This window comes from Staurois parvus, unplaced genomic scaffold (assembly GCF_062004578.1).
Source record: "Staurois parvus isolate SC_StPar_1 unplaced genomic scaffold, SC_StPar_1.0 ptg000004l, whole genome shotgun sequence".
NCBI lineage: Eukaryota > Metazoa > Chordata > Amphibia > Anura > Ranidae > Staurois > Staurois parvus.
The window spans coordinates 824,805-841,640 of record NW_028317800.1 but is presented as its reverse complement, the minus strand read 5'-3'; the positions used below and the strand labels follow the sequence as shown (position 1 = coordinate 841,640).

The 16,836-nt window shown below is 39.7% G+C and overlaps 1 protein-coding gene and 1 pseudogene across 1 annotated transcript in view; one reads left to right on the top strand and one right to left on the bottom strand.

Annotated features, from left to right (window-relative positions):
• HSD17B4 (hydroxysteroid 17-beta dehydrogenase 4) overlaps positions 1-16,836 on the bottom strand; it is a 388,773-nt gene that overhangs the window by 125,852 nt on the left and 246,085 nt on the right. Inside the window, exon 16 of the mRNA XM_089673464.1 lies at positions 12,658-12,761. Coding sequence (XP_089529590.1) covers positions 12,658-12,761 — 104 coding nt within the window. The remainder of the gene's footprint in view (positions 1-12,657; positions 12,762-16,836) is intronic.
• Positions 11,772-11,890, top strand: LOC149474431 (5S ribosomal RNA; annotated as a pseudogene).

Here is a 16,836-nt window from a genome sequence, read left to right as displayed (position 1 = left end):
AGGCGTGATTTTGCACACCCTCTTTAGAGCAGCCAATTAATTTCAACTGCACAAGAGAAGCACATGACTTATTTTAAATAGTGCTGCACCAAAACACATGGTACTTTGTCACCTAGAGAGCGAAAGCATACATATTAGCAAGGTGCATTGGGATGCAATAAATAATTAATGGCACTGCCCATTCCTCTCAAATTGTGGGAGAAAGTTTGGGACTTAACCTCCAAATCATCATGCTGTGTTGAATATAAAGAGAGCACCTTTAAAATGATAATGTTTTCGTATAAGACACCTAAGGTACTGCAACCCATGAGGTCAAGGCATTGGTTCACTTTTCAAGTTTTGAAGGCATATTTTGGCTTTGTACGCATTTTCACCCTTTTTGGGACGAAGATCTAATACTCTTGCAGTAACTTTTAAAATGTTATTCTTCCATCTGAACCCATTAATTTCCTTCGGGCCTACCTTTTCTTAGGCATTTCTAAATATGCCAAAAAACTGACTACTCACATCTTAACAGCTGTCAGGACAACCATTCCTTTGTTATGGTTATCTATTAAACCAGTTTCTCTTTCTGATTTGGTGAGTTATTGCTGAAGTCAGGAGAATGGAGTATTTCACTGCTCTCAACGGAGGCACAGTACCAGTTTTTGAATGTGTCTGGGAGCCATAGGACCAATCTTCTTTTGGCACCACTTCTCTCAGAGTAGCCCTAGCACTATTTGACCTTAAGCCCTGGTTCACACCGATGTGACTTGTCATGTAATGTCAAATCGCATGACAAGTTGCACCATGTGATCAGCAATAGAATCATTCTAATCGGTGCGACCCTGACTTTGTTAGTCACACCGATTTGAAAATAGTTCCAGCACTACTTTTGCAGATTTCTGGTGTGCCTTGCTTTGACATCTGTGCACAGTCGCACAGATGTCTTACCAGTTGCGCCTGTAGTCAAGTTGACATGCAACTTTAAAATTGTGCAACTTCAAGTGAAGTCACGCGATTTCAAAGTCGTATTCAGTATGAACCAGGGCTAAGTGACATGTTTTACAATATATACCTTCCACCGATATGAACCTTTTATTCCAAGTTCTTTACTGAGATTTCTTTTTATTTGTATATAGTCTTCACTTATCCAACTGTGTTTTCACCAACTTCTTAAAAAAAAAAAAAAAAATCTTTTTTCACATCTTATGCTATGTTTTTCATAGGCACACCTATGGTATATATTATATTTGAAGTATTCTTTTCTTCTACTGACTTTTATGCTTTTTTGCTCCATAATGCATCTGTGCCTAATTCATGTTTACTTCTACATATCTGAAACCTATTTTTTAATTTTATGATGCCGTGCAGTGTTTATGTCCCTTTTACTAATTGTTTAAAACCTTCAATAAAAAAACCAATTATATACCTGTATACACTATATTGCCAAAAGTATTAAAACAACCCTCCAAACCATTGGATTTAGGTATTCCAACCACCTCCATGGCCACAGATGTATAAAATCAAGCACCTAGGCATGCAGCTTGCTTCTACAAACATTTGTGAAAGAATGGGTCGCTCTCAGGAGCTCAGGGAATCCAAAAGTGGTACCGTGATAGGTTGCCACCTGTCCAGCAAGTCCATCCGTAACATTTCCTTGCTACTAAAGACTTCACGGTCAACTGTTAGTGGTATTATAACAAAGTGGAAGCAACTGGGAACAGCAGCAACTCAGCCATGAAGTGGTAGGTCATGTAAAATGACAGAGTGGGGTCAGTGCATGCTCAAGCACACAGTGCGCAGAAATCGCCAACTGTCTGCAGAGTCAATAGCTAAAGACCTCCAAATCTTTTGTGGCCTTCAGATTAGCACAACAGTGCGTAAAGAGCTTCATTTAACTGGTTTCCATGGCCGAACAGCAGCATCTAAGCCTTACATCACCAGGTGCAATGCAAAGCGTTGGATGCAGTGGTGTAAAGCACGCCGCCACTGGTCTCTAGAGCAGTGGAGACGTGTTCTCTGGAGTGACGAATCACGCTTCTCTGTTTGGCAGTTTGATGGATGTGTCTGGGTTTGGTAGTTTCCAGGAGAACGGTACTTGCCTGACTGCACTGTGCCAAGTGTAAAGTTTAGTGGAGGGGGGATTATGGTGTGGGGTTGATTTTCAGGGGTTGGGCTTGGCCCCTTAGTTCCAGTGAAGGGAACTCTTAAGGCATCAGCATACCAAGACATTTTGGGCAATTTTATGCTCCCAACTTTGTGGGAACAGTTTGGGGATGCACCTGTGCACAAAGCAGGGTCCATAAAGACATGGATGAGTGAGTTTGGAGTGGAGGAACTTGACTGGCCTGCACAGAGTCCTGACCTTATCCCGACAGAACACCTTTGGTTGGAATTAGAGCAAAGACTGAGAGCCAGACCTTCTTGTCTGACATCATGCCTGACCTCACAAATGCACTTCTGGAAGAATGGTCAAACATTCCCATAGACAAACTCCTAAGCCTTGTGGACGGCCTTCCCAGAAGAGTTGAAGCTGTTTTAGCTGCAAAGGGTGGACCAACTCAGACAGACTAAGACTGGGATGCCATTAAAGTTCATGTGCATGTAAAGACAGGTGTCCCAATACGTTTGGCAATATAGTGTGTGTGTGTGTGTGTGTGTGTGTGTGTGTAATAAAATGTTTTGTTTTAATTTAGGTAGCATTAAGCATCTGAATTTGTATTAGAATCAGTCTACTGCAGATGTTGCACAACAAAGATTAAAATAGGGGAGGGAGCCCATCAGCATGCTGCGATGCAAGAAGCATGTTGATAGGAGAAGAGAGTAGAGTGACGGAGAGATTAGCTTATACAGTAAGTGTACTCTTTCTCTTGTTACTCTAGCCACATGGTGGGAGTGGAGATGAAACCTGTAAGGGAAAGATGCAGCAGAGAAAGATCAGTTCCATTCTATTGCCATACAGAGCAGTACTATATGGCAGAGCTGTGTAAATCTCTGGACTGGACGAGCAGAAATACAAGTCCTTTGTGTGGCTGACAATCAGAAGGCAGGCATGCACAGTACACAGTCACTGAATCAGGCCTGGGGAAAGACACTACTACAACCCTGTCAATAAGACTACTCATCATGCTATAGGAGCAAAGGTAAGAGTGTAGGGTGGGTTTCTATCCTAACTTTACAGGACAGGTTGAAATTTCTATATAGCTAACCAGAAGCAATCCCTGTACTGTGAGGTGCGGTTCAATTAGAAAAGCATAATCAAAGATTGCTACTGTGCAGGTGTGTTTTAGGAACCAAATCATACAAAATTGAGAACATTAATGAATCCATGATTAGCACTGGCAAATGTATAAGGAAAAGAAATATCTATATCCTGTTCATATTGATTTCGGTCTTCTGTTCTTTTTAACAGTGTTTACTGCAAATTTTCTGTGTTAGAAGACATTCCAGCTCACAAATTCCACCATTTGAAAAAAATCCAGTGTCAGGAAATGAAGCCGACTTCACATATTTAGTAAATCTTCTTCTATCAACAATTTTATTTGAAATGTATCCTTCCCTTTAAAACATTAATTTACAAATTCACAATAAAAAAAAGCAACAGAAAACACAAATAAATTGATACTGTGGGGTTGATTTAATAAAACTGGAGAGTGCAATATCTGATGCAACTCTGCAGAGAAACCGATCAGCTTTCAGTTTTTGTTTTCTCAAAGCTGAAATGATGCGGAGTTAGAAGCGGATTGGCAGCCCTGCACAGCTGAACCAGATTTTGCACTCTCCAGTTTTAGTAAATTACTAGTAATTTTGCACTGGCTGGTGTTCTGCTTTAACTAACATGTCAACTAAGTTAAAAAATAGTTTTCATAGTATTGATTGCTTTCAGTAGTCAGTTATTTTCTGCATCAGGAAAACCAAGACAGAACATGTGAAAAGCCATGTATGAAAAAAAAGTCTTACACCCTGCAGGCAACATGGCACCTTATAGCTACTGCAAAGTTTGAATTTATTCCACAGAGTGACAGCTCTTACGGTGTCTGGAAATCGCATACTTCTCTCCTCTAGGGATACAGATCAGAACATTAAGTGAGGGCAGAGAACCAATATATCAAACAGATAAGTGTGATGGACATAAATAACAAAGAAACCTATTGAATATTTTCAGCCACTGAGCAGTTAAAACCAGATTCCTTCAGTTTCTGTCTACTTGAAGCCTGTAACAAGGAACTAGGATCCGGTCAGTAGGGGCTAGAGCTGTCAATAACAGCCTGAATGGACAGCCATCAGCTATGAAAAATACCAGCTGGTGGCTCTCAAAGGTAGGGCATTTACCAAAATATCAGTGGAGGTATTTAATACATTGTGCTGGGGAATAGTAATATACAGACTGTGGGTGGGAATGGATTAATAAGCAGTTTTTACTTTTTATTGAAAGCTGAAATTAAGCAAACAACTAAATACACAGATACAAAAGATAAGGGAGCAGTTTCACCACATGAATAGTTTGTATTTCTGCCCATCCAGTCCTGGGATTTGCACAGTTCTGTCACACAGCACATCCCTGTCTGGCGGGACAGTTGGACATTACAAAATGTACCCACAGTGGCTGCTCTGTTTTTTTAGTCTTTTTAAACAGTAGGCTCCCTATGCAGCAGCAGTGGCTGAAGGAATGGACTGCACATGTGGTGTTTTACCACGCCAAAGTGGCCACATTTCTACTGTCCAGCCCATTAAAGAGGTATTCCAGTTATCCATGTTTTAGGGTTCATGTACACTGCAGCTGATAAACTCACGTTCAGGAGCTTTCCTGTGTTTTTTTCAGCAGCCCCTGAACTCTCCTTAATATTTTCCTATGTCTCCATGTACACTATGTCGTTTACAGGCAGTTGAGTTTACAGTCGTTTTTTTTTTAATGCACCAAACTTGCATTCAGGAGTAGATTTTATCAGCGTTTCAAAATTCCAAATGCTTGTAATGCAGCTAACCACTTTTATAAGCGTTGGCGTTTAGAAGCATTTAACTGTTCCATATTCAAATGATGTCTAGAGCTTTTTTTCATCATCAGAAATGCATGCAAAGCATTTTCCATGTATTCAAAGAGACCTAGTACACCAGCGCAGTCAGTTCCAGGTTTTGCATGAAGGAAAAAAATGGTAGAATGTGCTGCATTATGCTTATGATGGGATCCATAGTGAATACAACCAGAAAAGACAGGTAACCTCAACACACACTGCTCTCTCTGCTTCTGCTCTATTTCTCTCAAAATGTCTGAAATAGTTATTTTTTACTGTTTTTCAGTGCATTCTGGGCATTTTGTAAGGTCTCCTGATGTTATCTTTAAAAAACGCTTCTTAACGCAAACGCACATAAACGCGGCATACAAATGCGGCTAAACAAACGTTTTTTAACCTACATTTTCCAGCAGTCAGTTTCCATCGTTCAGAAGTGGTTTCCAAACATCCCGTGCACATGGAACCATGTACATAGTTCTATTGGTCCAGCTTAGAAACTGAAAATCACTGAAGTAGACAGCTCTACTACAGTGATCTCCACTTGCTTATGGGTCCCACAATGGGCAGCTGCCCTACTGTACTCTGAACACAGGAGGTTGGAAGCTCACCATGGGTGCCAAAGTGAAAAAAGAATTTTAGAAATACTTGCAAATTTATGAAAAATGAAAAACTGAAATATCACATGTACTTAAATATTCAGACCCTTTGCAACAACACTTGGAATTTAGCTCAGGTGCCTTCCATTTCTCTTGATCATTGCCGAGATGTTTCTACGCCTTTATAGGAGTCCACCTGTGGTAAATTAAATTGATTGGACGTGATTTGGAAAGGCACACACCTCTCTATAAAAGGCGTCACTGCCTGCAGAGCTCAGAGATAGGATTATTTCAAGGTACAGATCTGATGAAGGCTACAAAAAAAAAATTCTGCAGCACTGAACATTCTTAAGAGCACACTGGCCTCCATAATTCTCAAATGGAAGAAGTTTGACGCAATCAGGACTCTTCAAAGAGTCAAACTGAGCAATCGGAGGGAGAAGGACCATCGTAAGAGAGGTGACCAAGAACCCGATTGGTCATGCTGACTGAGCCTCAGAGATCCTATGTAGAAATAGGACAAAATTCCATAAGGACAACCATCACTGCAGCCCTCCACCGATCTGGGCTTTATGGCAGAGTGGCTAGATAAAAGCCTCTCCTCAGTGCAACATGAAAGACCACTTGGAGTTTGCAAAAAAGCTTTAGCAGAGATCTTTGTGGGCTGGAGTCGTGATTGTGCCTGGAAAAAACTGCCTATAGACCAGTGGGGGAGGGAGAACAATCGAACTCAGGCATGGTCCAGTTCAACTGTGACCAGAGTAAGTGCACCCTTTGAAACTTATTGGGACACTAAACTCTGGTTTAAAAAGAAAAAAAATTATATTAGAGTATGTGTTAACGTTCTAGCTCCCAGCCTCCTCAAAATTCCTCTTTTTGCTGCCGTGATCCAACCTCTTGTTAGAGGGTGGCTATGTTAATTCTCCATGGTGTCACTGTATGTTAGAATGTAGTCACCCTCTCTTGTGTACTCTTGAGATGGACTATGGGATTTGTACTATAAATACAGCAGTGCACATGGCCGCACCTAACGCTCCCCGCTTGTTCCAAAGGAAAAGGAGAGGTTCAGGAACTCATACAGCACATTGCAAGGAGAGAGAAAAATACCGTAAAAATGATTTAATGAAAAAAATATTACAGTGCCATTAAGTAGTGGTTGTGTATGGATTGTTTTTAGAAATAAAGATATAATTTAGTGATATTATAAGCAAAAGAGAAACTGATGTGCTAATCAGATTTCTTGTTTCACATGAAACAGATTTAGTTTCTTTGCAACATTTTTCCAAAGTAATCCAAATGGATCTGACTAGGGAACAAATTGCAATAAACACATGCTGACTGCAGTCACACATAATAACTGGTCTCTTCCCTCCTTTTCTTATATGCATACAGTATAGTAATGCCTCTTAATAACTCTAAATGAGAAAAAAGCAATCATTTCTGGAAGCTTTGAAGGAATAGGAATATTTATCTACAGAAATGCTTACAAAGGAATACATTCCATAGTATTTATCAAAGTACTGCCTCAAAATTTAAACTGGCACTAAAAATAGTTCCAGGATAGGTTGCTATTAGGCAATTAAGACCATTCCTATTTTAGCATCATTTAGGTACCAGCAGATTTCTATAATACTATGTAAACATACATATTTTACTTTCTAAAATCGGGTCTTATGCAATTTGAATCAGAAGGAAAATACTATTGCGCATTTGACAGAAAGTGAATGTGCACTCAAAAGTTGGTTAAAGATGTTCCTCAGCCTTGATGTAAGCTGGCACTTCAACAAGGGACATGCAGTTGGCTGCATAAGAGCAGAACACCAACCTTACTAAAAGACCAGCTGCAGATAGAGCTCCGTCACTATCTATAGAGGTATGGTTTTGAAAATATGTCCATGCAATACAGATGACCACTGTCCTGCTATTTATGTAAACATTTTATATCTTTGCATACTCTTTTATACAAGTCTGGTACTTTCTGTACCTTTATTATGAAGCTCTGTCATTCAAGCAAAGTGAATAAAAAATGCATTAACGGAAGGCTGGCCTTGTGGTGGTACTATTAGCCAGCAAGCCATGTATTAATGAAAAGAAGCCCATTTGTACTCTGCACATTCATTTACTACACAGAGCACTATATTCTCATATATATCAGAAAAAAAAAGGTTGAGAATTTTGGAACAAAAGCACGTTGCATTGTTTTTTTAATGAACTGTAGCATAGCTCTCTAGTGTTCGCATATAATTTAATTCATTCATTGCTGTTCAGCTTTCAATGAGATGTACATTTTGGGCATAGTCAAAATTAATTAGATACTGCTAGCCCTATGTAACACTTTTAATTTCCAGGTTATTTCCTGTGAAAGGATTATCTGAAATCAGCATGATGCACTGCTGTCAGAAATATTTGTTTTATGCTACTGCCTAGCCTTTAATCTGCAGATATATTCACCTGGAATCACATTCCTGTTCCAGTTCTGTACAATGAAATTACATTCAATGAGATGGATAATGAATAGTGAAGAATGTAAAACCTAAAGGGTCCATTCACACTTGTCTTTTTTTTTTTTGTTTAAATACGTCATTTTTGTTTTTCAGTAGAAAAGGGTATACAAAATGGTATTACATATTGTCATCAAAAGGTGTGTAGACCAATGATGTAAAAAGCTAACAGAGGTTGCAGAAATGAGGAATACCATCAAAGAAAACCTTAATGTCATGAGAAGAAAATGGTAAATGTCAAAATGGGGGGAGGGGTTTAAAGTGTATTGATGGGGAAGAGAATGGAGGAGAAAAAGTAGGGGGAAAGGGAAGATATTTGGATAAAGTAAGGTGGTGTAACAGCAGGGAAGCAGAGTAGAGTGTCCTCAAACAAGAGAACCTTACCTTCCTCTGAAAATGTGAAGTCCAGTCAATGGAACCAGGTGATTTTCAAAGAATCTTGGTTATTTTGGGAAGAGAGCACAGTTTTCCATGTGACAAATTTTACTGCCTTTTTCATAACCAAGCTGTATATCATGGGTGGACCTTCCATTTTAGGGAAATACAAGATTTAGCAGCATTCAGAAGATGACAAAGGATAGATTCTGCATACGTTTTGGTGGGATTTAAGGAATGATTAAATAAAAATAAGACATTAGGGAAACTGTAATCAGTGAATTCCTAAGATGTCTCTTGTACCTTGGTCCAGAAAGAGTTCAGTTTTAGACAGGACCAAAAAATGTGAGAGGTGATATAGTATCGGATTGACAACACTAGCAGATATCAGGGATATTGAGGTTGAATTTATGGAAGACAGAGGGGGGTTCAGTACAACCTTGATAGGATTTTTTTGTTGGTTTCCTGGAGCCTAGAACTTAGAGGATTTTGGAGAAAATTGAGTATCCTGTGGTACTGTGAAGGGAAGAGAATTCACAGGAGCATGGCTCTGGAGCAAATATGCTTGAGTGCCCCAATAGCAAGAAGCTTGCTGTTAGGGCACTTGGCAAGGAGAAGGAGCCAGGACCACTGGCGGGGGGACCCAAAAAAAAAAAAAAAAAAAAAAAAAAAAAAAAAGGAGGATTTTTATTTTTTTTTTAATTACAAACTTTAACCGTAGATCCTGCTCCCATTTGAAGAAGGGGGCCATGCAATTTTCCTGAGTTTGGGACAGCAGGGTATAGGTGGTAGAAAGGGTGTGCCTGAGTGGTCTCGTGTCAGAGTGCAGGGTCTAAAATTAAGTGAAATATGTCAGAAAAGGCTCCGGAGGCAGTACAGAAACTAGAAAATGCCTTAATTGAAGGGCTTTTAAGATCTTTAGCTTGAAGGGTCCCATGGCCAAGGTGAAGGTGGTCAGAGAACGCCATTGTCTGGTAACAAGCATATGAGATACTTGGCAGATGTTTTCTGTGCGGAAAGTACCCTCAGAGAAACTTAATGGGAATGCTGGATTACCCAGGATAGTGAAAAGAGGGAGAAAGAACTCGCAGCACCGAATGCAGGAACCAACGGGGGAGATTGAAGGTGAGGCGGCAAGTTGGAGAGACACTAGGGCAATTGATGGAGGGGAATACGTGAGAAGGCTTGTTTCAGGATGACCCATTACTTCGAAATGCTGGGTTTGTTTCAATCAGCCATAGGTAAACCATACCATTCCTCTTGCTATCCATTCCAACAGTACCCGTGAACAGAGGCTGATGTAAGCTCCTCACTGCTCCCTCTACTGTCACAGCTATACAGCAATCCCTAGATAGCAGCAGTGAAAACCCATCCTGGAAATCAAACTTTTAAATACAAAGTCAGTTCTAACAGTCTGTCTGGATACAATGACATCATCCAAGAAACAAAATGCATCCAAAAGGAGAGAAAGCAAGTAACAAAGAATGGTATTATTTACTTTAGGAAAAGTACTACATACCAGCATTCAGTAAAATCAATATGAACATTTCTTAACCGATCCCTAACATTTTACAACATATCTGCAATATGGAACTATTTCCATGTCATCTATGTCTTCCTCAAAAAGGAGTATCAGCTCAGATTTTAAGAAATGGACCACTACAGTTTAACGATTGGTTCACACATGAGCTTTTGCACGTTCGTGTGCGGCTAATTTTTTTTCCAGCCCATTCAATTCAATAGGCTACTAAACTAGCGAGAAATAGAGCAGGCATAATTTTTAAAATCGCACCAATTTGCATGGTATTGCGGTGCCATGTGATTTGGTGGCTGCGAATACACCTGTGTTTGCCAAATGAGCGAGTCGCCATTAACAAAAGGAGCAGTGTTTTACCATATGGTGTGGTGTAATGGGCACTTTGAGTTTTTGCTAAGTAGTAGGTGAAGGGTTAGCATACGGTTAAGATTTATATGAGAGGTTAAAGCCCAAAGATTATGATTTTTAACATTCCACGCCATCAATTCAGATAAAATGAAATGTTATCACTGTGGCTGAATTACTTAACTTCCCAAGCCCAAGAGTGGGATCAGGTGATAATTATGTTAATACTCAGGAGTTAAGGGGTATGGTTTATATGTAAGGTGAAAATTTTTATTAACTGTGTGTTGCTATGTTTTGTTTTATTTGTATTGTATTTAGCTTTTATTTTTTTTAACCCAAATTTAACTGTATTTGCTAAACATATGCACATATGGGCAGCACAGTGGCTATATGGTTAACACTTCTGCCTGGCATTACTAGGGGCCTTAGTACAATTCCCAACCATGGCACCACCTGCCTGGTGTTTGCATGTTCTCCCTGTGCCTGCGTGGGTTTCCTCCAGGTACTCCGGTTTCCTGCCATACTCCAAAGACATGCTGGTAGGTTAATTGGCTCCTGTCTAAATTGTCCCTAGTATGTGTATATATGAATGTGAGTTAGGAACTTTAGATTGTACGTCCCTTGAGGGTTAGGGACTGATGTGAATGTACAATATAAAGCGCTGCGTAAATTGACGGCGCTATATAAGTACCTGAAATAAATAAATAATGAAGGTATACCCTCTTACAGAGGACCGACAACTGGGCCTTCTTTCCTGAAAGCACCAGTTTCGGAATTTTTAAGAGTAGTTTAAGGCGTGGATACAAATGCCCCTTTTTAATGTATGGTAAATGTAAGATGTTAATATTACAGCTAAATGTGTGACGGACATAAAAAAGGGATTTCATCATAACTGCCTAGAAGTTTTTATGATAGTGCACCGAGCAGTTATGTAATTCCACTATGTCTTTTCACTGCTCTTGGTCAGGTTGAATTGCACAAGTGTGAAATGGAGGAGAAGGTGCCTACGGCCACACCACCCCGAATGCGCCCGATCTGATTTGACCTCGGAAGCTTTGCAGGGTTGGGCCTGGTTAATACTTGGATGGGTTGCCTTCCTTGGATTAGCAGGTGCTGTAGGCTTTTTCTTTTTTAATTATGAGGTTTACCCTTTTACAGTTGACAGAAAACAGGGTCTTCTTACCTGAATACACCAGTTTAGGAGGTTGTTTAGAGTTTATTAATCCTTGAAATCAAATATCATTTTTTATTTATATTAAATGTAAGATGTTTCTATTATAGCTCAATGTGTGATGGCCATAATAAAGGGATTTCATCATAATTGCCCAGAAGTGTCTTTGATAGTACACCGAGTAATTATGTAATGTCTCTTCACTGCTGTTGGTCTGGTTGTATTGCACAACTGTACAATGGAGAAGATGTAGCCTACGGCCACACTACCCTGAATGCTCCTGATCTCATCTGATCTCAAAAGCTGAGCAGGGTTAGGCCTGGTTAGTACTTGGATTGGTCAACGCCTGGGAATACCAGGTGCTGTAGGCTTCTTTTCTTAGATTATAAATATTCGGGCAGCACAGTGGCTAATGGTTAGCACGTTGGCCTGGCAGTACTAGGTTCGTTGGTTCAAAGCCCAGCCATGCCACCACCTGCCTGGTGTTTGCATGTTCTCCCTGTGACTGCGTGGTTTTCCTCCAGGTACTCCGGTTTCCTGCCACACTTCAAAGACATGCTGGTAGGTATATTGGCTCCTGTCTAAATTGACCCTAGTTTGTGTATGTATGAATGTGAATTAGGGACCTTAGATTGTACGCCCCTTGAGGGTTAGAGACTGATGTGAATGTACACTATATATGTAAAGCGCTGCGTAAATTGACGGCGCTATATAAGTACCTGAAATGAATAAAATATTGTTTTACTGTATACATACAACAATTTACTTCTAAACAACCTTTTTATTCCATCTTTATGTAATATCACCTATATCAGCTCGATGTAATCTACTATGTAATTGTACAATGATCTTCTATTTTGTCTCAGAAACATGCTGCTCACTATAGACCACTATAAAACCGTCAGCTTGATCTATAAAGGGTAAGCCACATTTTCACACCTAATGACAGCAATAATACTGGATTCTAGTTACAAGTATACAGTTCAGTACACATTTTAAGTACATTAACTCTATCCTTTCCCTCAGCTCGAGTGACATTAATTTATACTGTATTTGTCACAAGTGCTTAAAACAGACATTGGTTTCAATTATTTCCAGTAAGACCAAATAAATAAATTGCATCTATACTGCCATATACCTTAGCCTTGGGTGACGAGCGCTTCCCCCCAAATCCACCAGCTCCAACCAAAAACACGGAGAACTGGTTGTAGCAAATCAGATCCTTCCCACAATAGGTATTTACTGCAAAATTAGGAAAAAAAGCAATTAGTTACTCCAATGGAGCTACATCTCTAAAGGTATGACGCAATAAATATATATATTGGGGAAAATAATTATTTTGATCCCCTGTAGATTTTGTAAGTTTGTCGGCTTACAAAGAAATTAAAGGGTTTATGATTTTTATCATCCAGAAAAAACACATGATACAAATGTTATAAACTGAGCTGCAGTTCAATGAGTAAAAAAAATAATTGTCCCCTACCAACCAGCAATTCAGGCTTCTACAGTCTATGTGCTTGTGTGGTACAATGATTAGTCCTATCAAATTAAGAAGGTGCTCCTAACGACAACTCATTAGGTGTATAAAAAACACCTGTCCACAGAATCTCTTCTTCCATTCAAATCTCACCATCATGGGCAACACCAAAGAGCTGTCAAAGGATGTCAGGGACAAGATTGTGGACCTGCACAAGGCTGGAATAGGCTACAAGACCATCAGTAAGAAGCTTGCAGAGGAGACAACTGTTGGAGTGATTATTCGCAAATGGAAGAAATACAAAATAACCATCAGTCGCCCTCGGTCTGGAGCTCCATGCAAGATTTCACCTCATGGTGTAAGGATAATCATGAGAAAAGTGAGGGATGGGTCCAGAACTAAACGGGAGGAGCTTGTGAATTATCTCAAGGCAGTTGGGAGCACAGGTCACCAAACCATTGGTAACACAATATGCCACTATAGACTGAAATCCTGCATGAACCTGCAAGGTCACCCTCCTTAAGATGGCATATGTACAGGCCCGTCTGAAGTTTGCCAATGACCATCTAAATGATTGAGAGGATTGGGAAGAAGGTGCTGTGGGAAGATGAGACAAACATTGAGCTCTTTGGCATTAACTTAACTCGACGTGTTTGGAGGAAGACAAATGCTGACTATGACCCTAAGAACACCATCCCTACAGTCATGCACAGAGGTGGAAACATGCTGTTGGGGCTGTTTCTCTGCTAAAGGTACAGGCTAAATTTGCTGCATTGGGGCACAAATGGACGGTGCCATGTATTGTAAAATTCTGAATGAGAACCTTCTTCACTCAGCCAGAACACAGAAGATGGGTCATGGATGGGTCTTCCAGCATGACAATGACCCAAAACATGCTGCCAAGGCAACAAAGGAGTGGCTCAAGAAGAAGCACACTAAAGTCATGAAGTGGCATAGGCAGTCTCCAGACCTTAATCCTGTAGAATATTTATAGAGGGAAACTTCAAGTAGAGAAGCGACACCCAAGAAACCTTAAGGATTAAGCAAAGATCTGTAAAGAAGAATGGACCAAAATCCCTCCTGAGATGTGTATAAACCTGGTAACTAGCTATAAGAAACATCTTAACTCTGTGCTTGCCAACAAGAGTTTCTCCACCAAGTACTAAGTCATGCTTTGCTTGGGGATAAATATACTTATTTTACTCACTGAACTGCAACTCAATTTATAACATTTGTATCATGTTTTTTCTGGATTCTTGGTTGACCTTCCGTCTCTATCATTTGAAATGCACCTATGATAAAAATTATAGACCCTCAATTTCCTTGTAAGTGGGCAAACTTACAAAATCTGCAGGGGATCAAATAATTATTTTCCTGTGTCTGTATTATACATATATATATACACACACACATATACATATATATACACATACACACACAGTTGTGTTCAAAATAATACAAAATAATAGCAGTGTGGACTTCTATTAGTGAGGTCATTCATTCTTTGAAAAACAGGTGGCAATTATTGCCCTTATTTAAGGAAGGAAGGCAGCAAATGTTGTACATGCTGGTTACAGTGCATTTCTCTCTGAAATTCTGAGGAAAGTGGGTCGTTCCAGACATTGTTCAGAAGAACAGCGTACCTTGATTAAAAGTTGATTGGAGAGGGGAAAACATATAAAGAAGTGCAGAAAATGATAGGCTGCTTAGCTAAAATGATCGCAAATGCTTTAAAATGGCAACCAAAACCTGAAAGACGTGGAAGAAAGCGAAAAACTACCATTCGAATGGATAGAAGAATAGCCAAAATGGCAAGGACTCAGCCAGCAATCAGCTCCAGGAAGATCAAAGAAGGTCTAAAGTTACCTGTGAGTACTGTTACAATTAGAAGACGCCTATGTGAAGCCAAGCTACCTGCAAGAAGCCCCCGCAAAGTCCCACTGTTGAAAAAAAGACATGTGCTGAAGAGGTTACAATTTGTCAAAGTGCACATTGACTGGCCTAAAGAGAAATGGCGCAACATTTTGTGGACTGATGAAAGTAAGATTGTTCTTTTTGGGTCTAGTGGCCGGAGATAGTTTGTCAGATGACCCCTAAACACTGAATTCAAGCCACAGTACACTGTGAAGACAGTGAAGCATGGTTGCACAAGCATCATGATATGGGGATGTTTCTCATACTACGGTGTTGGGCCTATTTATCGCATACCAGGGATCATGGATCAGTTCGAATACATCAGAATACTTGAAGAGGTCATGCTGCCTTATGCTGAAGAGGAAATGCCCTTGAAATGGGTGTTCCAACAAGACAAGGACCCTGAACACACCAGTAAACGTGCAACATCTTGGTTCCAGACCAACAAGATTGACGTTATGGAGTGGCCAGCCCAATCCCCGGATCTTAATCCAATAGAAAACTTGTGGGGTGACATCAAAAATGCAGTTTCTGAGGCAAAACCAAGAAATAGAGAATTACTGTGGAATGTAGTCCAATCATCCTGGGCTGGAATACCTGTTCACAGGTGCCAGAAGTTGGTTGACTCCATGCAACACAGATGTGCAGCAATTCTCAGAAACAGTGCTTATACAACTAAATATTCATTAAGTGATTCAAAGGAAAGCAAAATCTTCAAACATTTTTCAGTTTATATAGTGAATGTTTGAGTTTGTAAAGAAGAATACAAACACTGCTATTTTTTTTGAACAGTCTAATATTCACTTTTCTTCAATTTGTTTTAGAGGAACAACACAAATTTGATATATTGTTCTTCATGTTTTGATTTGGAAAATAATGTGTAGTGTTCCCAACACATTTGTGAGTATGGAAATAAAAGCTATTAGAAGGATTTTGAGCTTTATTCACTTTTTTCAACACACTGCTATTATTTTGAACACAACTAGATTATATATATATATATATATATATATATATATACACACACACACACACACACACACACACACATATACACACACATATACACACGTAGCGATCAAGTGGCTTTACAGCTGCCCAAAATCACTTCTAGTAGAAAGCCAACAGGCTGCAAAGAGAATGTAAACAGACTCCCAGTGGCTATAGTGGCAAGGAGTCTGTTTACAAGTCAGTGCTGCTGCTGACATATGCCATACATCAGTGGCAGAGAAAGGGTAAAAGCTGAACTCCAGGCAGATATACAGTTGAGATCAAAAGTTTGCATACCCTGGTAGAAATTGTGAAATTTTGGCATTGATAATGAAAATATGACTGATCATGCCAAAAAATGCTCTTTTATTGAAGGATGATGATCATATGAAGACATTTATCATCAAATAGTTGTTTGGCTCCTTTTTATATCATAATAACAGAAATCACCCAAATGGCCATGATCAAAAGTTTATATACCCTGGAATGTTTGGCCTTGGTACAGACACACAAGGTGACACGACACACACAGGTTAAAATGCCAATTAGAGGTTAATATCCCACATCTGTGGCTTTTTAAATTGCAATTAGTGTCAGTGTATAAACAGTCAATGAGTTTGTTAGCTCTTACATGGAAGCATGGACTTGGCTAGATAGTGAGCCATGGGGATCAGAAAAGAACTGGCAAAAGTCCTGCGTAACAAGATAATGGAACTTTATAAAGATGGAAAATGACAAAATGATGTCCAAAGCCTTGAATATGCCAATCAGTACTGTTAAATCACCTATTAAGAAGTGGAAAGTTCGGGGATCTCTTGATACCAAGCCAAGGTCAGGTAGTAAAAGAAAGATTGCAGCCACAACTGCCAGAAGAATTGTGCGGGATACAAAGGGAAACCCATAGGTAACCACAAGAAAAATACAGGCTGCTCTGGA